The 27,627-nt window shown below is 42.3% G+C and overlaps 1 protein-coding gene across 3 annotated transcripts in view; it reads right to left on the bottom strand.

Annotated features, from left to right (window-relative positions):
* Positions 1 to 27,627, bottom strand: part of LOC146562296 (tetratricopeptide repeat protein 28-like) — a 196,806-nt gene that overhangs the window by 39,385 nt on the left and 129,794 nt on the right. For all 3 annotated transcript variants that reach the window (XM_085293926.1, XM_085293927.1, XM_085293928.1), the window contains one exon: positions 1,749 to 2,256. In XM_085293926.1, the coding sequence (XP_085150052.1) occupies positions 1,749 to 2,256 (508 nt within the window). The remainder of the gene's footprint in view (positions 1 to 1,748; positions 2,257 to 27,627) is intronic.

The raw sequence follows: 27,627 nt of genomic DNA, 5'->3' as shown, positions 1-27,627 counted from the left end.
ATATTTTCAGTGTATAATATACTGCTTGGCTTTATGAGTCGTAAATATTCAGTAAAACAATAATAAATAAGCAGCGCATTTAAAGAAGACAAAGGAATGCAGCCTGCAACATAGCCAAAAGCCTAAGACGAGGCTCTCAAACTCATAATCAGCCTAAAACAATGCAAAGAGCAGTCATTAAACACTCATATTCCATCTCTTTAGTCTCCTCCATTGTTCTGTATTAATTCAAAAAACGCCTTAAACCAAGAAAGCTTGGTTTACAGCAGCTACGTGTAAATATAGAGTAACTGAAATGTTATCTACTTCCAGTCCACAAGATTTCTTGCTATCAAACTACCAGATGCTTCCTCATTTTGGAGGATGTGCTTTGAAATAGATCTGTCATTGAGCTCCTGAACAGGATGGCATTTGAAGTGAGGGATCGCACCATATGGTGACTGACGGTTTTTAGAGAAGAAGTAAAAACATTCAAACAAAAACCAACAACAACATAAAAGTTTACCTCAACTTCTGACAATGCAAAGCAATATGTCCAATAAAGTGCAAGTATTCGAAGTCTTGGTAGAAAATTTGAAATCAAATTTGAAAATTTGATCTATTTTTGAACCTGAGCCCCAGTTTTACATCTTTCTAGATTGAAATTAATTGTAGGGACAAACACGTATGTGGAATAGTTCTAGTGCTGAACAAGAACACTAACCAGCAACTGCAAAAGAGCTGCAATGCCATTCCACATGGCAATTATCCATGTAAAAGTGATTGTTTTTGCCACTAACTACTTTCAAGTGTGTGACAACACATAGAACAGATGCATGTAACTGAAGTCTCAAAAAGTCTTACAGGAGGTGACTTGATGGAGGATGTGTGTGAAATAGTTGTGTTAAGTGACAAATGCGTGAAAACACTGGGCATCGCAAACTGTCGTGTTAGCAGTGACCATTTTGACACGTGATCACAACTTCCACTCAGACAAGAGAATTCATCCTTAAATAAGGTGCATTTTCCTGAAGGGAAAGGGTTTTATAAGAACAGAGAAACTTACAGATGTAAGTTATTTTGTTGATCAAACTTCCACCGAGCAAGTGAGTATTAAGGGTTTAATGGATTAAATGGTTTGTCTGCAAAATGTCAGTAAATATTGGAAGCTGTCAACTGTAATTGCTCAAAGTCGAACATAAATTAATCCGATTTTTTGTTTTTTATTCTCCAAAACACAACAAGACACAATCTATAATCAGACAAAGAAAAGCTTGTTTATCTCCTGTTGATTAACTAATCAATTTATTAACTAATCCTTAGAGCTCTAAAGGAGCAGCATGATTATACAGTTTACCTCGTGGTTGTCAACACAGAGGATAACATGATTGCTGCTGCTGTAAGAGCATAAAAACACATAAACCACCGAGGGCTGTCTGTATGTCTTATGGATGAACTGCTTAAACAGTGCGATCAGTTAACAACCAGCTGACCCAGTACATCAGTTCAAACGCAGCCTCCTGATTGTGAATGCAACACAGCTTTTGGTCTCCAAGCATAAGACGTCACCTCTTATAGTTACAGTATTATCTTTCTTTCTTCTTGTTAGACTCTACTATGGATTCAGATTTAGATTAATTAGAGATAAATGTATAGATATAGGAATATGTATTTGTTCATCATTCTGTGTGTTACAATTGTGAGAAATTGCCTAACAGTATTGAAGACCACAGTGTACATTACACAACATCCAACCTAAACTTACATACCTAAATTGGAAGAGGCCCTTCCTTCTGCAGCCCTGTCCTTCAAGCCCTCGGCTATAGCCAGCTGCTGCTCGTGGTACTGCTTGGCCCTCTCCAGATCCTGCATACAGCGGGCAGCATGACCCAGTCCTGCGTAGGCTCTCATCTCGATGGACTTCTCCTCCAGCTCTTGCGCGAGCTCCAGAACGTGAGTATGGTAGGACATGGCCTTGTCAAAGTTGCGGTGATAGTGGTAAGCACTGCCCAGGTTACTATAGGCCCGGGCCTCCTCACGTTTATTTTCCAGGGCCTTGGCGATGCTCAGGTGCTGCTCGTGACACTGGACAGCATTATCAAAGTCTCCCATGGCAATGTAGACGGCTCCCATGTTTCCCAGCTCGCGAGCCTCAGACAGTTGATCTTTGGACTGCTTGGCCAGAAGGACACACTGCTTGTGGCTGGCTAGGGCATTCGGGTAGTCCCCTATGGCTGTATATACATGGCCCAAGCTGCTCAGTGCCATTGAGGCCGCCTAGAGAAAAAGAGAAAGGCAGATACTGAAATAAACAGCAAGATACTAAAATCTATGCAAATGTAAAGAAAACACAAAAACAATTAATTACACCCACATTTGAGCAACAGTGAGTTTTTGTTTTTTGCTTCTACTTCAGACATTCCCCACCCACACCAATATGTCCCTTTACCCAGATGTACTGTAGATCAAATGAGAAAAAGAAAGGAAAGAAGGAAAATCTAAACTCCCCAAATCTCATAGGAGGCTTAGTGCTCAGAGACTGAACAACAAACAAAACCTGATTTGATTTTGTCTTTGGCTGAGCGAGGAGGGGGGTAAAGTGTGATGCAGATCAGCGCAGCAGCAGGCTTGTTTTAAAGCCGCCAGTTTGCCCACTGCAATCACGCTTCGTGGCGCGCCACCACCAACGGAACAAAGACACTGCTAATCAGGAGGGAGAGAATGGGTGTTTTAGCTTCACACCAGAGCTGCGGGCGGCCAACTGACTGACTGCTTTCAAGCTCTCACGCGCTAAAAACACGGAGAACAGAAATAGACTCCAGGCGTTGCCATTTAGTCAGTCTTTCCATTTTTATAACCAACGTCCATCTGTGAAAATGAAATTACAGAAAACACTGGTTATACCTGCAAAATAGGAGGCATTTCAGTATATAAATATAGAGATTTCTAAAAGTAGATTTTTGACCCCCTATATGGCACATTCACTGCAAGCTTATTAGCTGTTTATATGGAGGATAAACAGCTGGGAATTAGGGTCAGTTGTCTTTGTGTGAACAGATGTTCAATTACTCATGCAGGGGCATCTAATAAAGCATCTCCTTCCTGAGGTCCCACTCTGCATCCACCAGCCAGGAAGAGGGTTGGAGGGAGGCCAGAGGAAAGGACAGACATCCTGACAGTTAAGGCCACATTAGAGCCCATCCTGGCCTGCGTGCAGCCTCAGCAACAGAAATGACCTGGATCATAACATACCCAGAAAGTCAAAACTGGAAAATTAAAAGTTACAGTTATAGCAAAGGCTGAACTACCCAATGTAGTCGTGAGAAAAGGCAAGGGACCTCCGTGAATTCAATTCGCTTTAACCATTTCCATATTGCTTAACAAATACAAATACGGATGCGATTTAAAGAACTGGAGAGCAGGAGATGGGGTTTTTTGTTTTCTTTTTTTTGCATCGTTCCAGCACCACTTAATGAAAATATTGAGCGCTCTGAATAAATATAAAAGCGAAGAAGATTGCTGAGAAAAAAAAATCAATACAATCGGACACTCTTGAAAATGCTTATAAAGACAAACATTTTTCTCTGAATCTTTCACACATTCTTTTTTTAATGCACCAATCCAGCGCTATTGTTCCGTCATTTCACATAGCTGCTGATGCCTGGAATCAATTACCTGCTGACATAAGGACTTCCAGCAGTTTGCTCAAGTTTAAAGACTCGACAAGGCATTATACAAGCCCAGGGAGGCAATTATCCCTCCGTCACAACTGTTGCTGTTTCATGTTCCCAGATAGCCTATCTAGAGCTGCTCAATTACATGTGCCTTTTGAAGCTTCCCTCCATCTCTCCGATTCAAACTTCAACTCTTCTGAGCAGAAAAACAGAGAGGATTCCTCATTTCTGTCTGTCTTCAACCGGGCGCAGTGGGAGACGGGGGAGAGAAAACGGGGAGTGGGAGGGGGGCACAATCATTCTCCAGTTGAGATGAGTTGCTCTTGTGATCAGTGTCCCTCTAAAGTGAGACTGCAACGCTGCATTTTCTCCTCAGATGGAAGCCAAGATAGGCAGATAATGAGGAGCCAGCCTTACCAGTTACAGAGGATACACAGCGTTTGGCTCGGTGTTTTTGGACAGTGCTTGGGACCATATGAATCTTTCTCACTTCTGACTGCAGTCCTCCCCAACACTGCTCATTCTGACTCCCCGCTAGTTACAAAAAATAACACTCAGTCGGGGAAGAGGAATAATGCTGCGTAATTTCTGCCAAATTGACTTCATTCTAATTTGAGTCCATTTCTTTTCTGCACTTATCTTTCCTCCCTCCACATTCTTACGCTCGTCTCCCCCGCTCCGCTCAATTCGTCTGGAGAGTCAGATCTGATTGTGTTTACAGAGTCCAGCCCTTCTCCGGATGTGTGCTGATTTGATTAATCCCAACGCCGTCCATTATAAACTGTTGATAAACCACTGGCTCTTATCAGCAAACACATTTTGCACCAAAGGTCTGCTAATGAAAGGTAAACTAGTTCTGCCGGGGAGAGAGGAGGGAACGAGAGGGATATAGAGGACGGGCTGAGATGACATGTTAATCAGAAATGCTTGGCTCCGTTTTTTCCCCTGACAGGGACAGTAGTTTAGGATTTCTTGCTGGTTTTTCTCTCTTTGACTCCACAACTAAGTATGTTTATATTTTGTAGCACATAAGAGAAATGGCTGCTTTCATAGAACATGCTAGAAGTAATGCATTATACTTTACATAATTAGCCCCTTAAGTCATGCAGCGAGGCTGCTTTTGATCACTGGCCTTGGTGGTATGCACGTTGTGTGACTCTGAGCCCCTGGTGTGTGTTTTATTTCTTACACTGGAACAGACGAGTGCTGCCCACCACTTCACTGCAGCACTGAGCTGTGTGGTTATGCCTCGCCTTGCAGCTGTGGGACTATGGCTCTTTGAACATCCTCCTTTTTTTCACTTTGGACCTATGAGGTCTGATATACTTTAAACAACCAAGGCTATCATCACACACTGGCAGAGCTTATAGGACAAGCCTGGTTGCCATGGAGATCTAAATAGTTGGATTATGGCTGGCCTTGTAGAGAGACTCCCACTACTATTCGTATAAACATAGGTGTGGGACCTCCTTCTGTGCGAACAAAAATAGGCAAACAAATACAAGGGCGAGTGTACAAACAAGCATCCACTGCTCTGCCCTTTGCTTCTTCAGCTGAACCTGGTGGCTGTATCTGTGTCTGGTCAGAGACACGCTTCTTCACAGGTTTGAGCTAAAGAAGAAATCACAAAGGTCTGAAGGCTAAACTTGCTATATTGGCTTAAACATAAGTGCACATAGCATAAAAGTGATAGAATTAGAGGTCAGTAAGGTGTAAGATGTTAAAGTTTACCCTCTGTCCAAAAGGCATGTGCTGCAGCAGGGCAGAGTAGCTCCTATTTTAGTAAAGTCTTATTAATGGTATTATACGGAAGAGGCGAGGAGTAATCAGAAGAAGAAAAGTAGTCCAATATGCCCATTTAAAAAGCCCAATGTTACGTATTTAAATGACACATTTGAGTGCTTGCCATTCATTATATGTGTAAAACACAAGTCAACTTTATTTATATAGCACCAAACAACGACTTGTTAGAGAGGGAACCCCAACAATCAGACAACGGCAGCGACAGCAGGAAGGAAAAACTCCCTTTTAACAGGAAAGAATGTCCAGCCATCTGCAGTGACCGGTTGGGTGTGAGGGAAGGGAGACAGAACAAGAGATACACAAGCTAAATAAACAAATATTCATTTTAAAGAAGCTCAAACCAGCAAAAATCTGTGTCAGCTGTGTTTGATAAAAGCTACCATGTATCGAGTATACGCCATCATTAACTTCCTGGGTTAACCCAGGCATGAAACAAGCATCTGAAGTGATACCAGTCGCTTCAAAAAGGTGACTAGTGTGACTGAGAACATTTGCAACACCACACGCTCGCACCTCAATGTATCCTCCTGCAAAACGCATGCACACAGGAACAGCTGTCTAATTAAAAGGCAGTGCAGAGGGAAGGTGAGGAGGACCATGCACCAGTGTTTCCCTTAACGAGCTGGGCTCAGGCAGCAACAGGAGCCTGGCTGGCAGGGAACAGAACCACACACTGGAGGGAGCGGGGGGGTGCAGGGAAGAGCAGAGTGGGAGGAGGAGGAGGAGGAATGGGGCCTGATAAAAGGCTATGGAAGAGATTGTGTTTGAAGGATGAGAGAAGAGAATGCTGGAGACGTCCCCAGGGCGAGGATGTCTTTAGATCTGAATTCACCTGCAGAGATGCATTTTGACAAAAAAGAAAACATCTCAACAGTAATAAACGGAACAGACCAGTCACAGATGCTCTCAAAGGAACTTGAACGAGGCTTTTTAAAGGTGAGCGTTCTTGTCTATGCATGCAAAAAAATAAACGAAACAAAACAACAACGAAAAACAAAAACACATATATGCATGTATGAAAAAACAAGAGAGAAAAAGGGGGGAACATAAAGGAGGCACGCTGGCGACGTCACTCTGGAGGACTGGGGGTGGGGATTTGTATGATAAAATATTCATCTGGTTTTATGGGTGTATATTCCATTCTCTTTCCTCGCTCGGTGTTTGCACACAGATATGGATCCTATGGGAGCCACCATTAGATCAGCCAAATGACTGCCTCTCTGCCATAGCAGAACCTTCTGTTTTTTTAAGCAGGCAAATGCTCTGCTTTGCCAAGCGAGGGCAGGTACAGCTGTGCCTGATTGCTCGCTTTCACACACGCATTTGTGAGCTTACACAAACAGACACACACACACATATCGAACGCACACAAGTCCACGGTGGCTGATAAACTCGCTGCATTCCAAGCTCAATTCAACGTTGCATCTTCGGAGCCAAATTTCAGCCCCGTTTCTATTTTCCTTTCCAACTTTGAAAATAACATTCATAAAAGTCATAACTCTGTTGCTTCCAGAATTGCAAATCAATGAAAGACGGGCCGTATCATCAACTGCGCCTTTGTGGGAATGTTATTTGTTTTTGTCTGAGAAGAAAAGAAATACAGATATAATTTTGGTGGCTGCCAATTACGTTAATCAATCACCAGAGCTGATTTGATCTATTCAGACTGAAGAGATACCAGCGGAGCCACTTGTTTTTCTCTGACCTGTGTAACCTCCAGCGTGCAGATGAATGACGCCAGAGGTAGGAAGGTTAATAATTCCTTTAGCCTTCAATGGACATGTGCACAAAGGATTGATTGTCACTAAAGGTCAAGCAGTGGGCACTCATTACAGCTACTGTGCTGCCTGTCAGACTGACTACTGCAGTCACACAGAGCTGCACACTCACTGCAAACATATAGACACAAAATAACGTGTATCATTAGCTAACGATAACGACATGGCAAGCCACATTTTTACTATCTCACTATCTCACAACCTAACGCACAAATATTCCGCATGTATCCCTGAGCTCTGTGTCTTCTGTCATGTTTGCGCATCTGTGCGTGTGTGTGTGTGTGTACTTCTGTGCTTAGCCACATTTTTGCAACGGTGTTCTGGAACATGCTTCTACTCATATCCACTCGTTTGTTTGAGGCTATAGCCTGTGAGTTGGTGGCAAACAGGCAGCTGAGAGGGAGGAACACTAGAGGCACAGAGTAAAATTGAACCTGACAGTCTCCATTGGTGTTGGTGGAAAATTTGACTGTTCCCTTTAAGTGGTGTGGGGGTTTGATATTTCAAGCTCCCTCTCTCTGACAATATGCTAGACAAAACAAGGCTTACAGAAATGGCCAAATGTTAAGTGAGGAAAAGAAAGAGAGGGCAGCACGGTAAGTGAGCTTCCCAGCCCCCCACCCTCAGCAGTCCCCTACCTCAGAGTGCCCGTCCCCTGTGACAGGATGTCAGCATTGTTCAAATGCAAAAACAGCCCTCCTGCCTGCTGATATAAACACATGAATCTAAAGTCTGGTTGAGGAGGAAATTGAAGAGGTGGCACACAGGGGAAGTGGGGCACTGTGAATGAATCTTAATGTACTCTAAATCAGAGCAAAGCCTTGAAGGGTTGCACGACACTGCTGTTTATTTCTGTGCTAAAGTCAAATCTCCACAGGCATAGCTGTGTGTGATGCCTGCTGCTGTAGGGAATCAATTCTTGAGAGACCTTGTGGTGACAGAAGGGGAAATCACAGTGGTGTTTCAAAGTCATCTGAGAGCAGGGGGGGCTTGAGGTAAACATCAAGGTTTGCAAAGCCTCAAGCAAAAGGACACAGAACAGAGAAATGCACGGTGCTTTGAAGAGTGGAAAACACCTTCTTTAAACTCTAATAATACTGAAGGTAATTGAAAATGACTACTCTAAGTTAATCCAAAGGTACTGCAGGTGGGATAAGCTACTGGGGTGGCTGCTGACATGATTTTATCGATCCACGTGTCATTATCAATTCTGTTTATAGGTCCCTCTCTTTATCCGTTTGCTATCGATTGATTCCTGATCAATTTTATGCGCAAGAAAAAGACAGACCCACAATAGTTTTCAGCATCACGGCAACTTGTCTTTATTATCTCCGGAAGGTGAAAACAATGTCAAAAAAGGCTTGCATGTGTGCAAAACCTCCAGTGCCCTGAGTTTCATGTCATTCAAACACTGATAAAAGAAACTGCAAAAGCAACACAACAGTCTAAAGTTAGATTAAAAGGGGTGTGCCATGTCATCATATAACACTGGTTTCAAAGTCTATCCATTAAAAGCTAATTAGCTGCCGTTACGGTTTCCTGCTGCGGCTGAGGACATGGTGCCAAATATAGCGTAGCTTGTAGGCCTCCACTTCGCATCTGTTAGCATTCAGCAGGATACCAGGCAGTCAATCCAAGGACGCACAAGTCATGGGTTATTCAAGGGCATTTCAGAAGCCTAAAGATGGGAAGTGGTGTGTCTCTGTTAGTCTGCACAGCTGGACAAGTCAGGCCTGGCATTTCGAACTACGCAGCTCAATGTTTTTAATGGTGCACAAGAAAATTTGGTGTGCTTGTGAGGAGAGGAGAGAAGGACCCGGATCAATATGAGCTGGCCAGAGTTGGTGCTTGGAGCACCCTGACACAAAGAATGAAATGAAGAGTGACAACCAAACGTCCAGACTATCACCACCTCACAGTTCTCTTTTAGAGGGGAGATAGGCGCTCCTGCACTGCTCTCCTCTAATCCACTAACACTAACACCTAATGGGTTTAGACCACATCGGATTTCTGTGAAACAGAACTTGACTTCTATCAAGTTTTTTTTTGTTTTTAAAGTAGCATTCTCACAATCTAGATCAATGCTGAAAATAGTAAAGAGAAGAAAGGGGTATTAAAAAGTAAAGATGCACTGGCTTAATTAGTCATGACAGGCAGTGCACATCTTTAAGTTTCCTTCCTCTGTCTTCTCAGTAAATCAGCAGCAATGAAACAGAGTTTGCTGCTTTCTGCTTAACAGAAAGTGATCCCAGATCAGAAGGATCACATTTCCTGGGTTATTATTTTTGTTATGATTATTATTATTAGTAGTAATATTGATTATATCTGTTCTAAGGACATTTTTATTTCTGACCATTATTGTGTCTTTTTTAATATGTCTTTTTATGAGCCTATGTCTCCTGTTCATCGGACAGTTATTTCCCGCACTTTAGACTCCTCCACAGCACAGAAGTTCTCTGATGTTTTTAATTTAACATTATCCCCACAAAACGATGTTGATTTTTCTATAGATCTATTCAATTATCATTGTCTTTCGATCTTAGATGAAATCTGTCCGATTAAAATGAGACCTGTGCCTGTTTCCAAGTCTGTACCCTGGTTAAATGACAACATTCGTCTTCTAAAACGTAATTGTCGTAAAACTGAGCGGTTATGGAGGAAAACACACTTAAATGTTCATCTCCTTTATTTAAAGGATCTTTTAGCCTCATTTAACAATGCTATTAGAGTTGCGAGGGCTGCTTACTTTTCTCAGTTGGTTGCAAGGAGCAGAGGTAATCCTAAAGTTTTATTTGATACTATTACTAATATTATATATTATTACTCCTGCTCCACCTGCTGCTATTATTTCTTCTGTTGAAGATTGTGAAACTTTTCTTGCTTTCTTTTTAGAAAAAATTAGCAACATAAGGAAAAACCTGTCTTTTTCAGTGTCTGCGCTGTCTGTTCCCACGCCAGCTCGGCCTGTTGTTTTAGAAGGTTTTTCACCTGTTTCACTACCAGAGCTGGGAAAAATAGTTAGTGCAACAAAATTATCCTCTTGCTCTCTTGATTTTTTACCTGCATCATTATTTAAAAATGTCTTTTACTCTACTGGTCCCTGTATTCTTACTATAATTAATACCTCCTTGGCCTCGGGCATAGTCCCTGCCTATTTTAAAACTGCTGTTATACATCCCTTGTTAAAAAAGCCTATGCTGGACCCATCTCTCACTAGCAATTATAGACCGATCTCAAAAATTCCGTTAATTGCTAAGATTCTAGAGAAGATCGTGGCTAAGCAGCTTACAGCAGTTTTAGATAAATATAGTATTTTCGACAAATTTCAATCTGGCTTTCGTAAAGTTCATTCCACTGAAACAGCCCTTCTTAGAGTTTCTAATGACATTTTGTTACAAAGCGATGCAGGTAAATGTTCTGTTCTCTTAATGTTGGATCTTACGTCGGCCTTTGATACTGTTGACCACTATATTTTACTTAACAGGCTGAAACACTGGGTCGGTGTCTCTGGGACTGCATTGAAATGGTTCTCCTCGTATCTCTCTGAACGATATTCTTCTGTGGCAGTTTCTAAGTATAGATCATCTTCTGCGTCCCTGTCTTTTGGTGTGCCACAAGGCTCTGTGCTAGGGCCATTACTGTTTTTAGTTTATTTACTCCCTCTTCAGCACATTTTGAGCCCTTTTGAGGATATTTGTTACCATTGTTATGCAGACGATATCCAACTCTATATATCTTTTAAACCGGAAGAGGCTTCTAAGCTGCGGCTTTTAAATGTGTGCTTGGAAACCATTAAAGGCTGGATGGCTGAAAACTTCCTCCAACTAAATGAAAGTAAAACCGAAGTCCTCTTATGTGCCTCAGATAGACATATACCCAGTATAATAAATGCTCTTGGTCCTCTTTCAACGTTTGTAAAACCATCTGTCAGGAACTTAGGGATTATCCTTGATCCTGCTCTTACGTTAGATAGTCATGTTAAATCTCTTGTTCGGTCTTGCTTTTATCATTTAAGAAATATTTCTAAATTGAGCTCTATTATATCCTATACCGAACTGGAGATTGTTATTCATGCTTTTATCTCTTCACGACTGGACTATTGCAATTCCCTGTTTACTTGTTTAAATAAAGGTTCTTTGGAGCGTCTGCAGATCGTTCAGAATGCTGCAGCAAGACTTTTGACGAAAGCTTCAAAATTTTCACATATAACACCGTTGCTTATGCAGTTACATTGGCTTCCTGTTGAATTTAGAGTCCAGTTTAAGATTTTGGTTTTAACTTTTAAGGCTCTTCAACAACAAGCACCACCATATATTATTGAACTTTTACAGCCCTATGCCCCTAGTAGGTCTCTGAGGTCGAGTAGTCAGGGCCTACTTGTCATTCAGTATACGAGACTGAAAACTAGGGGTGATAGAGCTTTTGCTACTGTGGCCGCCAGACTGTGGAATTCCCTTCCTCAGGACTTACGATCCGCTGATTCATTGATTACTTTTAAAAAACAGCTAAAAACACATCTTTTTAAAACTGCCTTTTGCTAACTTTGTTTGTATTTTGTCTTTTTAATCTGTTATATCTTGTAAAGCACTTTGTGATCTCTATCTAGAAATGTGCTATATAAATAAAATTTTACTTACTTACTTACTTACTTACTAATCGTATTATGAGCGGACTAGTTAAATGACTGCTTAGAGGTACACTTGACAGACAGAACACAATATCAAATTTCTATTAAAATATTTAAATCTACACAAATAAGTCTTTTTTCATTAACAGTGGGGCAAATGAATGTTTGAAAGACCAAACAAAACATTGCTTTTTGGCCTCTTTTATCTCACTAATCATACTGTCATCAACCCTGTTTCCACAAGAAACAACAAAATACTGCTGTCAACAAAAAAAGCTCTGATAAACCCACCGCACAATATCTTCACAGCAGGAAGAGTAAAATTGGCATGAGCTGATGAAATACCTGCTGGTGAAAATCTAGCAGCTAATGAGCCACATATTTTTAAGGAACTGGTGGTGACCATGAAAGAGAGAATGAATAATGATTTTTCAGGTAGCCATAAATGCCAACGTTGGTCTGTGTCCGCTGGTCCTATAAATACTCTATGCAGTCCTGTGAAAAAAACAGTACAGCTTTACTACTTCCATAGCAATTAAAAGGAACGGGGGTAAGGAACAGTTAGGTGCTGCAAGTGATTACATGATCATCTGCAAGTGTAAGCAACTCTATAAAAGCAGAGGTTCTGAAAGGTTGCTAATTGGAGCATTCAGGTGTGTGTTAAAATAATCCCACAATCTTCCCAGGAGTGGATGTCCCATCAAATTCCCCCAAAGTTCCACAAACAATGTTCAAAGAAACTGCAAAAAACCCAAGAGCTACATCTCAGACTCTACAGGCCTCAGTCGTCCTGTTAAATAACAGACAAGACAATATAATGACAAATGAAAACCACACACAGCGCATTAGCACAAACACCTCATACCAACTGTCGAGCATGGTGGTGGAGGGGTGCTCATTTGACATTTCTTTGCAGCCACAGGACCTGGTAGTCACTGAGTCAAATATGAACTCTGTATACCAAAATATAAATCTGAAAATATAAATCTGAAAAATGGCTGAAAAAGAAAAGAATCAAGGTTTTGCAATGGCCCAGGCAAAGTCCAGACCTCAAACTGGCAGAAATGCTGCAGTTGGACTGTAAGAGAGCTGTACATAAATGAATGGCCACAAAACTCAATGAGCTGAAGCAACACTGTAAAGAAGTGTGAGCCAAAATTCCTCCACAATGATGTGAGAGGCTGATAAGGTCATACAGAAAAGGATCACTTCAACTTTTTGCTGCTAAAGGTGGTTCGAGAAGCTATTAAATCATGTGGTGTACTTTCACAGGACTGTAGAGAGTCTTGTTATGTTTTTCACATAACTATATAAACATTTGGGGTATTTCTGGGTATTTTTTTAGGTATTGGACGTATTATTTTCATGAAAAAAAAAAAGATCTGACTTTTGTTTTCTTGCTTGTTATGCCCTGGAGAAGGTGAACTCAAATGTAAATTTTAAGCTGATTAGATTACATCACTAATGCATCACTAATGAACATTGGAGTCCGTCTTGGGGAACAATGTGCAGTGGTACATGATGCCAGCTGCTCCTCTCCAAAAGCAGCTAAACATGCAGTTTCAGTCCTCTGTACAAACAAGGAATGCCACATAATAATAAAATCAAATGCTCCCATCAAGAAAATCTCTCACCTCTCGTGTGCAAGTTAAATTGCTAGCTAAATCGTGCTTAATGCTGACTCTTGTCATCATGCTTTGCAGTATTAGGAAAATAAATCAGCAAAGACATGCAGCTGAGTGAGTGAAAAGGCCTTGTTCTACCTCCAGCCAGGCACACAAACCATTTAAATCTCTTCCTCCCTCTGTGCTTTTATTCCCCAAATGTAATTACAAGCCTGGTGGTGGTGGCTACTGTGGCCTAGGCAGTCTGCAGAACACGGCATCAACACCAGCACTTTGCGGGATCAAAAGACGGGGCTATCCCTCCAAAGCACTTTCGCACCTCACTGCTCCATAGAAAGTGGCTCCTCCGAGCGACACCAGACTAACCCCATGCTTTCAGCACCACTGGGTGCTTTGCTTCAGCCGCAGGTGGACAGAACTGGTCTTCCTGATAAAGACTAAAAGGAGGATTTCAGCACTGGGCTGTATTACACATTCATAAAAAACATTACCCACATATGCACACAAATACACGTAGACTCAAAACCACGCATGTGCACACTACCTCCCACTGTGACAGAGATTTAAGACAATGAGGATGGTAAGCTCCCTTAGTTCAACATGATGGAAACCAAATCCCAGAAACATTCCATTCTCCGTCCCATTTGAGATGTGTGCACCTCCTGGGGTGATGCTGTTCCTGTTTTAAATGTGTGCGACTCCGCGAGTGAAGGCAGAACAATCAAAACCAAATTGCCTAATTAGTTTTCTTGAGTTGGAAAATTCCCCAAGATGAGCATTACTGACGGCATTCATTTGCAGGTAATGCGGACAACTAAGAACAAGGCTGACTACAAAAAAACAAAAAAAAACACAATGGCAGATGAGAGATCAGCGGCATTCCAGGTTTAGCACTGGGATGTGGTGCAGAGGACACAGGAAGGGACATTCCAGAAATAATCGCCGCTTTTAAAGGCATGTTTTGTTGGTGACGCTGGGCTACCTGCCAGTGGTGCCTTCAGCTGTGAGCATGTGCCATGGGACTCTGATTGACAGAGAGGGTAAATAGTTGCTAGCAGGGGCCCTGATTGTATCTTTCGCCTGTGGCAGAACAGGAGCCAGAGTAGAAGGGTGATTGGCTTTTGTTACAGCCCTTCAGCCACGAATTAGGCTGGCATCTCAGCCAAGCATCGCACACACACACACAAGTAACCCCCCCCCCCCCTTCTTGTAAATAAATAAACAAAATAATAGAAAAAAGCACATCTATTTCTTCTTCTTTAGCACAGGCGTTCCTAGAAAAATAAAAGAAATCACATCACATTTTGGTGAAAAACACACTGAAGGAATTTAAGGGAAAAGCGGGTGCTCGGGGAATAAGGAGGCAGAGCTAGAAAGAGAGAGAGCAGAGAGGCGAATATGTTTACCAAACACTCTGCAGGGACTGGGTTGGAATTTGAAGGCCTGATTTTTTTCTGGAATGCCTCTTGTGTTCAGGTCACGCAATGTAAGAAGGGGGATTCGCCAACGTAGGAGGAAGACTCCACTAAACTCCCTAAGCACGAGTCGATTTCTACTTCCATCAGTCATGGGCAGGAATGATTGGGGGGGGGGGGCACACGCCAGTGTGGCTTGAAACAAAGTGGATTTTTGTCCACGTTCGATTGCCCACTTCACACTGGAGTGACGGAGCAATCACAGGCCACTTCTGCACTGCCATTTAGCAACAGGATGGAGGCTTCACAGCCATAACATATGCCTTACTGCTGCTTAATAAAGGCAAGTTCCCTGCTTTAGAAGACGAGAAGAAGAGAGCCACAAGGGGACGGAAATGAAAAAGGAGGCGTGGAAAGGAGGAAGGAGTTAGAGCTACAGCTGAGCCAACACCAACAACTATTACATGACTCATCTCACATCTGCAACAACAAATGGCCAAATGAAGGTGGACTGTACTCAGTCTTACACCAGCCTACTGAGCAATATATCCAATAGACACACAGGAGAATAAATAAGACTAGATTCTTTAAGTAACACTTCCTGTGTGTTGTATTGCTGTGTAACCTTTGAATTTTCTTACTGTATAAGATCTTGGCATAATGACACACCAGCCGGCACATACATTTTTTTTGTGCAGTGTCCACAGTTCTGACACTACATCAGCACACACAGTCTATATACAGTATATGGCATCCAATAAACAAGTGAAGTACACACTAGAGACAAGCCCATAGAAAGCTTATCATCTCTGGGAACATGGGATTCCTGCACAGTCCGGGTTACAACCATAAAGTGATTTCTCTTGTGCATCTCATCTGAGCTCCAGGCATACATGTGCAAACACACAAACTGCACACACATACAAAGACAACACTGAAAAAGGTCCCTTTTGTCTGCTCAACACTGATGAAAAGCTACCCACTGCGAACTTCAATCACATTCGAAAATGAGTTGGAGACATGCTGTAACCCCGACAGCGTCATTAAGCCTGTCAGTCAGTCCCGCAGAGTGAAGGGAGGGTGGGGAAAACAGCCAACGGCCTTCTTCAGTGTGGTGTGTAGCCCCGAACGAGACCCGGAGGTACCAAGAGCCCCTCCTGTGCTGGATCTATGTCTGGCACTGGCATAATGAAGCTATATGATTATGGATTCTTCATTGTATGTCCATAAACCCCCAAATGCCAAACACCCAGACAAAGAAATCATGCATATTTTTAATGGTGTTCATGGTAAATGATAATACACACTATCATGAGAAATGATAGCTAAACCCCATCAAATACATGTTCCCACGCATTAGAGCCCATGTGGTGCACACACACAAACACACACACAAACACGCAGTCAGAGAAACACACACTGCATAGAGCAAGATAAGCCTCCGTGTGCTGTCAGAGGCTAGTGTGTGATTGGCCTCCGCGGAGCTACTGCTTCTCTCATCATTAACTCTTCAGAGGATCACGCAACTCTAATCACGCTAAGCCTCTCCGAATGGCGATGAAGTCAAAAACGTGCCCGTGCACATATTCACAAACACCCAGCTCACACATATGCATGCGGGCAAATGCTTTCACCGCAATCACAAAACAGAGCGCACACAAACAGCTGTGTGCAGTCTGTAAAAGCAAGTCTGGTATCAAAAACAATATGAACCAATTATGGCCAATTTGCAGGAGAAATATCAAAAACTAAAATTCCCTTTTCCAGTCAAGGATGTAATTTCCTCCGAGTATGGGAACAATATGTGCACCTCACTGTTCAACGGCCTGTTTTTGTTACTCAGTTTTTACATTTTGCATTTAATTAAATAGGTAAATTACTACTACTTTAAGTTGTGTTAGCTCATTAATAATGCAGGACGGTTAAACAGTACTTTATTTACTATGAAATCAAAACTTACTGCTCTGTCCACCGTAATTAAATCTCAGGATAAATGGTCCATCAGTGTACTTGTGTGCGTCTGCATGTCTGATGAGAGCCAATCCAACCTGAGATGGACACACCTGGTCAGAAGCAAACGCCAACTAACTCTACCGACAGCACCAGCAATAGCAACTTAGTTCTGAGTAAGGAAGCAATAAAATGAACCAGATGACTGTTTACCTCTGAGACTTCTACTGAATATGCTACACTTAAGGCTGCACATTCAAGAGATTTTTCCAAAACTGATGTGTAGCCAGCTAATTCCTGACTTGACTGTTATTTAGAGACCAAACCACGTGTGCTGCAAGGTCAAGTATAAGCAGAACCCAGAGGGCTTCATCCCCTCCTAAGATGGAGTACTTTCATTTCACGCACTTGGGGCATCGTATTTTCTCTCCATTTTATTGCTCTCTCTGATGGCTTTCCACAAAGACACAATCCACCTCCTCATACAGTAACCGGGGCTCCCGTCCAAGAAAGCCTCTGGAAGTTCTGGATACCGTGCCACAAGGACAAGAACGCTGACACTGCTGTAAGTCGGGACAAAAGCTAAAGATAAGAGTGGTGAGAGACAAAGCGACAAAGAGAACAAATCTCAGCGTATAGGAGTTGTGCGGAAGCTTGCGCCAAACCAAACTGAGGAGCTATAATCCCCCATCTTTGGCGTGATGTCAGGGAGTCATGCAAAAAGACCATTTCCTCACTGTGCAAATATGCCGCCTCCTACATCCCTGTGTGTGCAGCAGCTATATATAATGTAAACATCAAATGCTTGTAGCTGCACTGACCTCTCTGACTCCCACGGGAGACCTCTTGTTCACGTGTAGCACAGAAACCATTTGGAAAACACACATGGACTTGTCCAAAACTCTGAATTTCACCTTATCTCTAAGGACAAACTCATCCTTTTTACAGATGGCTGAATAGCGACGTCCTATTTTTGGCTTTACTCTTTAAATACAGGAGAAAAGGAAAACACAGAGGGGAGGGAGCATTTCTTTCCAACGCAACCTGTTTCAGTGAAAGAAGAAAGGGAAACTTTTTACAGCCACAGGATTAAAACATGGATAATATTGTAAAGTTCCTCCTTGTGCTACCAAAACAGGTCTGACCCATAACGGTGCTGACACAGGACCTCTTGCTGTATCCTATAGTGTCACCAGTGGATCCTTTGAGTTGTGGGGTGGGGCTTCAGAGGTTCTGGTGTGTTTCAGCACAGCCAGAGGATGATGCTCATTCACATTGTTGTCTTGGCAGTTTGGAGGCTGGGTCAGTGTGTCAGGGTCTTTGTGTTGTTCATCAAACCATTCCAGAGCAGCTTGAGCATCATAGTCTCACTGGGAGAGGCCACTGCCTTCAGGAACTGCCATAGAGGAGTGGTGGTGGTGGTGGTGGTGGTGGTGGTGGTGGGGGGGGGGGGGGGGGGGGGGGGTTGTAGAGTGTTTAGGTGATTGATACATGTCAAAGTATTGTTCGGATGAGTTTCCAAGCAGAATATTGCCTTTTAACAAAATCCCCTGTTCAACTTACTTGTCAGTGGCCTTATAGATTATTAGAGATTTATAACAGTAAAATGAAATATAGAAACTCGTGTATTTATTTCATGCCATGAGGGTTCTGTCAACTTTTTGGCTGATGACAGCAGGCACTTGGTTATATTTATAAATGGCCAATCATTTTCACAGTCGCACTGACTAATCAAGGGCTAGTAATCGCTCCAGTGGGTTTAGCTGGGCCACTGCCCAGAAGAGATTGTTGGTCTACACCACTGACTGTGCCTAACCTCGAGCCTCTACCGCTAATGACCAATTAGCATGTATCCTTTTCTGCATATTGACGCAAGGCAAATGGTATCAGCTCAGAATGCCTGTTAAAGGGGCTGAAAACAAGCACCGCCAACAGAATCGTATGCATCAAATGTCCGCTCCAGAGGACATCTTCTAAATGCAAACGTGCACAGATCTGTTGATCTGCCAGTGTGTAGGTAGAGGGTGGCTGTGGAGGGAGTTTCCTTGGATTTGTAGCTCTCCCTTGTCACAACAATGTCTTTTTACCCCAGGGCTGCTGACATGATTCATGAGCCAGACTTGATGTGGTGTTGGTGTGCAGGCCAGATAAAACTAATATAGGTTTCTGTGCTGGAGTGTGCTTTACAAGTTACTGTAGCTAAGCAGCCATTTCACACTGCTGAGCTAGAAATAGGTCTTACTGTAGCTAAATCAACCCAGCCCACCCATCACCAACCTTCAATGCAGACGGTATTACACAGCGCACACATAATTTTACACACACGTTCAATAAAGACACACACACACACACACACACACATATTCCTGCTCTGCTTCTCTCCTTTTCCCCCTTTCCTCACTCTCTGTGTTTCTTTATTCCTTTCATAGCTACTTTCAGTGGACCTCCACCTGTCCTTTTGCCCCCACCCTTTTCCAAGTACCTCTCTTTCCTTTGCTCCTTCTCCTTCATTAAAATGGACTTCCTAAAGCCTCCATTCGTCTTGCTGACAGCTCCACTATCGATTGGGCCGGAGAAAGGGATGCAGTTCCAGAGCTTTAAATGGCTCTCTGGCCAGCCTGGATGAGGGCTGGGCTGGACTAGGGCCAGGTTTAAGTGGGAGGTCTGTCCAGAATCTAGAGCGTGACACATTTCTGGTCACCGGTGAAGAACACTAAGATTGACCCGATGGCATTTATCCGAATTTACATGAGAATGACTCACCGAATGTGTAATAAGGATTACACCGATGTGACGAGATAATGAATTAATCCCTGACTAAAAGACAACACATTATCCAGGCTGCCTGGACCACTTGAAATCTCCCCAGAAAGCAAGCACTACAGTGGGAGTATTCAAAATATTGGTAAGGAGAGCTAGGAGTTTTTCTGTTGGGTACTCCAGCATCCAATTTATTTCAATCAAAGCCATGTAGATTAATGGTGCACTGGCTGGCACCTTTAATCAGGCTTCATCCCTTATTGTTACACATTTTCTAAGGGAAGATGAGTTGGCACCTTCCATCTTCATCCCTCTTGCCGTGCGACATCAATCTCTCTGCACAGATTAATGAGCGGACATTTGATTTTCCCAATGATTAAAATTTCTACGGCGTACTCAGTGTCCTGAGGCGCAGCGGAAACTGCAAGGAGCACGATGGATTGTCTCCGGAGTGTCTGACGATCGCTATCTGCGTATGTCAGTGATGATCATAAAGTGCATCACAACAGCATGTCAGGAAACACTGCTTATTTGTTATTTAATCACTCGCCACTGATTGGAGCAGCAAGGGATGAAAAGATAGACAAGGTTTGTTGTTTAAGACAAATTGCTCAACTTCCCAATTCTGCGAAGTTCAATCCACACAAGGAACTATAGAGTTTAAGTCTTGTTAGAGTAGCATTAGAGACAGGGATTGTGATGCTTCTGCATTGATTCTTTAACCAGTAAATCAAAGAGACCATGCAACATCCAGATTTGCTGTCAATTTAAAAAAGCCAAGCCCATGATAGCAAATAATCCTGCAACACTGCACTGTCTCTGCTCTTTCTGAAGGCAATGCTCACAGAGAATATAGCGATATGGTGTGTGATTCTATAAAAGCAGACATAGAGAAGGAAAGAAAATTACACGAAGATGGGGGGAAATGGAAGAGAAGAAACGAAAAGAAGTGGAGGTGATGTGGAAGGGTAGAGGAAAGGAGAAATGGAGCACGGGGCACTGAGGAAGGAAAGAGGGAGGAGGCGGCAGGGAGCACTAGTCGATATAACGGCAGTCATTCATCTCTCTGACAGCCTTCCAAATGCTCCACTGGGGGAGACACAACACTGCGTCACCTCGAATGCAGCAAATGCACAGTACAAATACACACGCCTGCATACGTGTGCATACATACACATGGTGATGATGCCTGGACTCTGGTGTGCATGAAAGTCCATGTTCTGGGTCAGTAGTGTGTTAGGGGACAAATCAGTACACACACCATAATACTGGAACAGTATAAAGGTGGAAACCATCATTCCCCCCCCCCAATCTTATATTGTGCTTCATGTTTGTTTGCACACTGAAAAGCTCCAAGACTAACATGCACATGAACAGGACATGACACACTTACATCACACTAGAATATGGGAGCACAGATGTGTGCTGAAAATAAAGCACACACACACGCAATCCTTGTACCTCGGCTCTGGTCACGGCCCATTGGCTGATGCCTGCCGTCCATCTCTCATGATTCATGGCTAAGCGAGCGGCTGCAGAGCAGTTCTAAACCAGTGGGCCGAGGAGAGCCTGTGTGTCATTAAGGCAAAGCGAGCTGGACATGCTGCACTACAGCCAGCTCTGTGCCTCAGCACAGCACAGCAGGAGGTGAGGAAGCAAATACTTCTGTGCAAGGTAGTATTGCTCATAGTGGTTTTAATATCAACAGTTGAGTGCCCTCACAAAGCCACCTTTCCCTGTGAAGCGTGCACTGTAAGAAACAGGTGTGTTGTCTTTTATTTAGTTAGACAGCAATCTCTTCCTGCCCCCACCCAGCATTTCTGCTAAATTAACCCCTCTAATCATCCCCAAATCCTTTTTAATCAACAAAGCAGTGAAGGTTACAGAAAAAAGACAAGGGTGCCAAGCTGCCCCCCTCCCCTTCCATCCTCTATTAGCGTGGGCCCCAAGACGAGTGGTGGAGGCACACGTCCATACACTAATGACTCCTTAATGATCCCCTCCTCTGCTGGAGTGCTGACAAACACTGACAAACCCAGACCCTGACAAGAGGAACACCCACACTTAGTCCTCTGCCTCACCCCTTATTTAGAGGCTCATCTCTCAGCCCTCAGCCTCATTATACCAGCTAGGGTCCAGCAGGATCCATACAGCCCCAAACAAGCAGCAAGATAAACACCCATGACGAAACAGTCCGTGTCACTTTCAGCGTGAGGGGCAAATTCCTTGCAGCAGATGGCGTGAAAGGGAAGGAGAGCTTAGATGAACAAAGCCAGAATTAAAAGGAGAATGGTGGTGGAAGATGAAGTAGTAGTGTGGGGGCCTATGGAAAAAAAGGACAAAAAAAACCATTGTTTGTATCCTTCTCTGATTGTGATTTCCATTTCAGTTTGGGGTTGGGGGAGTCAGCAGTGGAGACTCTTTTTAACATCACACAAAACATAATTATCGAGTGCACCACTGCCAGCCCGCCTCAGTTTCTCCTAAATACTCACAGCCCAAATTAGGGGTTACCTCCTTCTAGTTAAACCTACTATTTAAGATGAAAACGTCACAGACAAACAGAAGAGGCGGCAAACAGGAGTATTGAGAGGAAAGACCTAGTTTAACAGCTTTGTTTCACAATGACAGAGAGAGCCTTTGTTAAATATGGTTACTGGCAGGCCTTGGAAAAAGCCAGGTGTGGAAACTGGGACAAAACAAAAGTTGGAAACGACACAGACACAGCTACAAAGACTAGCAAGTTAGCTTATGTTTTATCTGTTCTGCATATATCTGACAGCTTAAATTCTGCTTAAGGTTATTTCCAAAAAGCAGTGAGCTAAAGAAAAACACTAACTTCACGCTAGCCAATGACCTCACTGGTTTGGACTGCAGCTCCTGTTCCCATTCGTGGATGACAGAGCATTTATTCTTTGAGCCTTTACCCCGCCTCTGCTGTCTTTTCTGTTTTGTTTGCTCTTTTCCAGTTCTTCATCATTTCAGATTCATAACGATGAGCTATTATTGCCACACTGGTCAGCCGAAAGCAGGGATCTAACAGGATGCCTGACTTTTCTGCTGAACTGTGCCATAAAGAGCCACAACAGAGATTTTCCACTGTTATTAGAAGATGAAAAGACACCCTAGGCCTGGCGTCTTTACTGACATTACAGAATCCAGGTACTGTACTGCCTCTTGAGTTATAGACAAGCCTCATATGGGATCCCTGTTTTCTGTCTGTCGCTGCTCCTTCATCACAGACAGGAAACTGTGCACCATGTTGCAGAGAACAGTAGCTACTGTGGCACAGCTTTGATTTATGTCTACTACTGTCAGTTGTGTTATTAGTAGGGATGGGTATTGATAAGATTTTAACGATTCCGATTCCATTTTCGATTCTGTTTAACGATTCGATTCCTTATCGATTCTCTTATCGATTCTTATTTTTAAAAAAGGAGAACACTAAGGTCGATTAGCTTAGAACTTTGTTTTATATCTTCTCTTTGAACAAGATAGAAATTTAGGAGTAACATGGCCTTACAAACCCAACAGTGGGATCTTAAGAGATCCACAGCCTACGGCTCTTCAATGGGGTGTCACAGGGTCCCCAGGAAAAAAAACGTATATGTAAAATAATAAAATAAATATTCTCCTGTAGCAATAACAAAGTTTAACATAAATTATTCTGTAGCAATTACACAAGAATATCCAGTAATGTCCCTGCCTACAATTAAACACATTCACTTACCAAAGTGAAATCGGGGGCATCTGCTGTGGCAAATGGGTGCAAGCCTTTGACCACAAACTTAGACACTGCTGGGTGACATTCGTCTATCCTGGCCTGAAAGGAGACGCTACCGGTAGACTGCAGCAACAACTGGCAGCATCTGAGCCAGCCAGACTCTGTTTCTCTCATCATGGTTATCTAAATGCAACGCACAGTAATAGCAGGTTTTGTAATAAGGTAAATCGCGCTAACATAATATGCAATGCTAATTGATTAGTTACCTGCAGTATTAACGGGAGAGGACGTGGAAACGCTACCGCTGCTGCTGGGTTGAGCTTCGCTAGTCCGGAGCGGATCAAAAACACGACATTCGTTGAAAGCAATCGCGTGTTTTTTGAGCAAATGCTTTTGCATATTCGTAGTGTTTCCTCCCTTTGATGAAATCTCTACTTTGCAAGTATTGCACGTTGCCCTGTTGTCATCCTTTCTCATAAAGTGTAACCAGAGGTGTGGACTCGAGTCACATGACTTGGACTCGAGTCAGACTCGAGTCATTAATTTTATGACTTTAGACTTGACTTGAAAAAATGTTGTAAGACTTGTGACTTGACTTGGACTTTTACACCAATGACTTGGGACTTGAATTGGACTTGAACCGGTTTACTTGAAAAGACTTGATATTTTACCCCAAATATAAAATTTAACATGCATATTATATAGAGATTGAAAATGTGACGTCATTCACGGGTAGAACCGCAAAGGATTCTGGGAACTCGTGGCAAGCGGTACTAGCGCACGCAGGCTTTCAATTGAAATCAGTCACACAGCGATAAAAAGAAACACAAAAATGTCAAGAAGCTGTTGTATTATTAACTGCAATAGCCGGTCGCATGACAGCCACGGGAAGCCGACGGGTAAAGAGATCGGTTGTTATCGGATTACGTCGTTGAAGAGAAATTGTTCGAGCCATGTTTCCGAAGTAACAAAGACGCGACGGATGGTCTGGATTGCAGCCATTCAAAGATCAAATATAACATCCCAGAACACTCCAGCTCACAGGTTAGTCTGCTCCAAGCATTTACACGAAGGTCAGTGTTTTTTAGTAGTTAATACGTCATTTTCATAACATAATTGGTGATATAGGTTACAAGCAAGTCTGGCGCTGAACAGAAATTGTCGCGCTATGCTCCTTTGTTTATTGTGCATAAATAGTGAATTGTCCTGACACAATATTGCGTTTCGCTTCTGTTATTATGGTACATTGACAAAAACATATGCTTTTATTCACAGGATAAAACAGGTTTTTTGTATCACTAATTGCCCAGTACGATTACAGCATACAATATTATTGTCACTGCTACATTTCTGTGATGGGTACCAGAAATTATTTCCACTACTAATTAACTACCGTTGAGCTCAAAGGTCCTATTAATAAACGGTTAACGAATGTGTATTTATGAAGACAATTTGTGAGACTGGTAAACTTATGATACGTACGATGGTCTTTACGTTCTACACGGTGCATTTCAAGGTCCTGTACCCATCCGTCGGTAAACTGTACCTGGGCTTGTTGCAGTGACCTGAAGTTACTAAACTTCATGAGTGTATGCACTCACTCCAAGAAGCGTATAATTATAAATATGCATATAAATATGCCAAGATGAGATAGCTGACTTCATCTAACTAGCAAATGTTGTCCAGGCTACGTTGGTGATACAGTTTTTTTTAATGTGTATGATATTTTTGTCATGCGATTTTAAAGCTGGTCCTACAACCGCATCCAAGAATAACATGCAGCTTATCTCAGAACTGTCGGTGAAAATTATTCTTGGAGCTAGGTTTAATTGAGCTGCATTTTAAAGAGGTGCAATTTCACAATTTGTGTATATTTTCTAAGTTCACTATTTTGTCATGTGTTGAGAAAAACACAGATTTTAAAATTACACGGTCTAATATTTACATTTAGCATATAACTGCAACATTATTTTTTCGTTGTTTTTTTTTTTAAAGACTCGAAAGGACTTGAAATTCAAAGTTTCAGACTTGTGACTTGACTCGGACTTTTACACCAGTGACTTGAGACTCGACTCTGACTTGCCTGACATTACTTGAGACTTGACTTGAGACTTGAGGATAAAGACTTGAGACTTACTTGAGACTTGCAAAACAATGACTTGGTCCCACCTCTGAGTGTAACCAAACTTTTGAGCGTTTGTGCCGCTCAGGCGCCGTGTTTCCTACTGGGTAAAAGACGCTACTCAACGTGATGACGTCATTCGGGGCGACTGGAATCGATAAGGGAATCGTTTTTAAAAGTGGCAAACGATTCCAAGGAATTGAAACAGTGGGAACCGGTTCTCAACAAGAACCGGTTTTCGATACCCATCCCTAGTTATTAGTACCACTATTAGCACACATACGCGATGAGGTATATGTTACCTTGTCACAAACGTTAAGCCATATAACCTCTTTACGTGATTACGAGTTTACCCATGTTCATAACAACTTATTGAATTTTTGCATGCAGTAGCTATAACTTCTGTTTGTTAGACTACTCATCAGAGTTATAGAACCATGGTAACAATGCTACTGCAGCATTCTCCAAAAAAGATATTTTATTTCAAGGCAAAAATAAAAGTGAACAAGTATAACTGTAATGAAAATGATGAGTTATTAATTCCTCATTGTACAAAGAACCAATAAGGCTAAGAATAGTAACCATTAAAGTCCACTTTTAGCTCCCCCCCTGTACCATATCTGGCTACATTTGATTTTTTGAGTTGTTTGACTTCTCCTAATGATATCACCACATGCTCAGATGTCAGTAATTAACTTAATGAGTGCAATCTTACTATAATCTGTATCCATAACGACTTAAGAATGCAATGTTTTGGATATAACCCTTGTACTCTGATTAGCTTGGGCGAGCATCCCACTATGGGAACCTTTCTGTGAGCCCTAATTAGCAGCTCAAATACACCAGCCATGACTGACTGGCACTTGTGACACCAATGCAGGAAAAGTTGGGATTCCCCTACTATATATTAAGCTGACTAACAGTCAGTTCCTTGTTTCTATAGCAAAGACACTGGCTATTAGATTTTCACTACCTAACTATCCATAAGTTTTATTTATATAGCATTCATTTGAAATCTTTCTACGGGGAAAATACTGATTCCTGGATTATCTCCAGTTACACTTGATAGAGGAGGGTCCTCATCCTAAAAAGAGCCTGCATTAAGGCTTGGGTGCACTGGGGTCAGTGACCCAATCCTTAAGTGGACATCTTACTTAAAAACACTAGAGGACAGGCCCAGCATGCAGCTATGCATGTTGTTTGAGAGAAACTCCCTTTAAGTGTGTGGACAAGGTTGTCAGGTCCCTGGTGGAATGTTCACACAGGCCATCAGGACACTAAAGACTTCCTCTACAATACACTATTTTTTATTTAGTAGAAATAATTCTGTATAGACACAAGTTATCCCATGTGTGGTTTTGACAAAAGAAACAAAACAAAATCCACAGTGCACAGACTGGACACTGACGACTATGTGAACAACAGTGAGAAAGAGGAAAGGGCAGCGAGCTGCATGTGTAAACACAAGCTTATGCTTTCTGTGAAAAATGCAGGATTAGGCTGCATGCTGACCTTGATTTTCCTGAGGGTAACTGCGTGTATGTTTGATACACAGAAAGTACATGAATCTCCGCTATGTGCTGAGCTGTTGCCTTAGCCTTCTCAAAAAAGGTCCTGCAAAAATGACAGCAAACGTCCCACAGAGCACTGAAAAGGACAGGTTTTGATTCTTAGCACCAGCCCAAAAACACATACCAATTACTTTTATAAAGCATCCTAGTTAATGACGCTCTGTTATTGATACTTAGAGGTAGAGTAAGTAGTTGTTACAGGGTATTTAACAGGAAAAAATAATATTCTATTCATAAATAAGCATTGAAAAGTGTGTAATTATATCTGCCAACAAATTGATGCTTTCTCAAAAATTTAGAACTAATACATTAAAAATACATAGCAGTGGTGGAACCGCAGTGTTGCCCAGCAAACTTGTATTCGTGGACTGAGATGGAAATTGCTGTTTTACCTAATCGGGTTTTATGTATGTAGCTATAGACCAGCCATACAGAGAGAACACCTTATGAGTTACTTTGAATTTAAAAATCACAAAAAGCACTGTCAGACATTTGTACTTGTATATTTTCATGATCGTTTCTCATGATGTCGTTCTCTTGCACTTCTTCATCTGCCTCCTCCACCACTGCTCTCTCTCATCCCTAATTACCACCTCATC

This window comes from Mchenga conophoros, linkage group LG12 (assembly GCF_057382185.1).
Source record: "Mchenga conophoros isolate Kocher_MC1m ecotype Shallow Benthic linkage group LG12, M_conophoros_male_GT1.1, whole genome shotgun sequence".
NCBI lineage: Eukaryota > Metazoa > Chordata > Actinopteri > Cichliformes > Cichlidae > Mchenga > Mchenga conophoros.
Note: the sequence above shows the minus strand (reverse complement) of the source record. Positions and strands in the feature narration are given on the sequence as shown.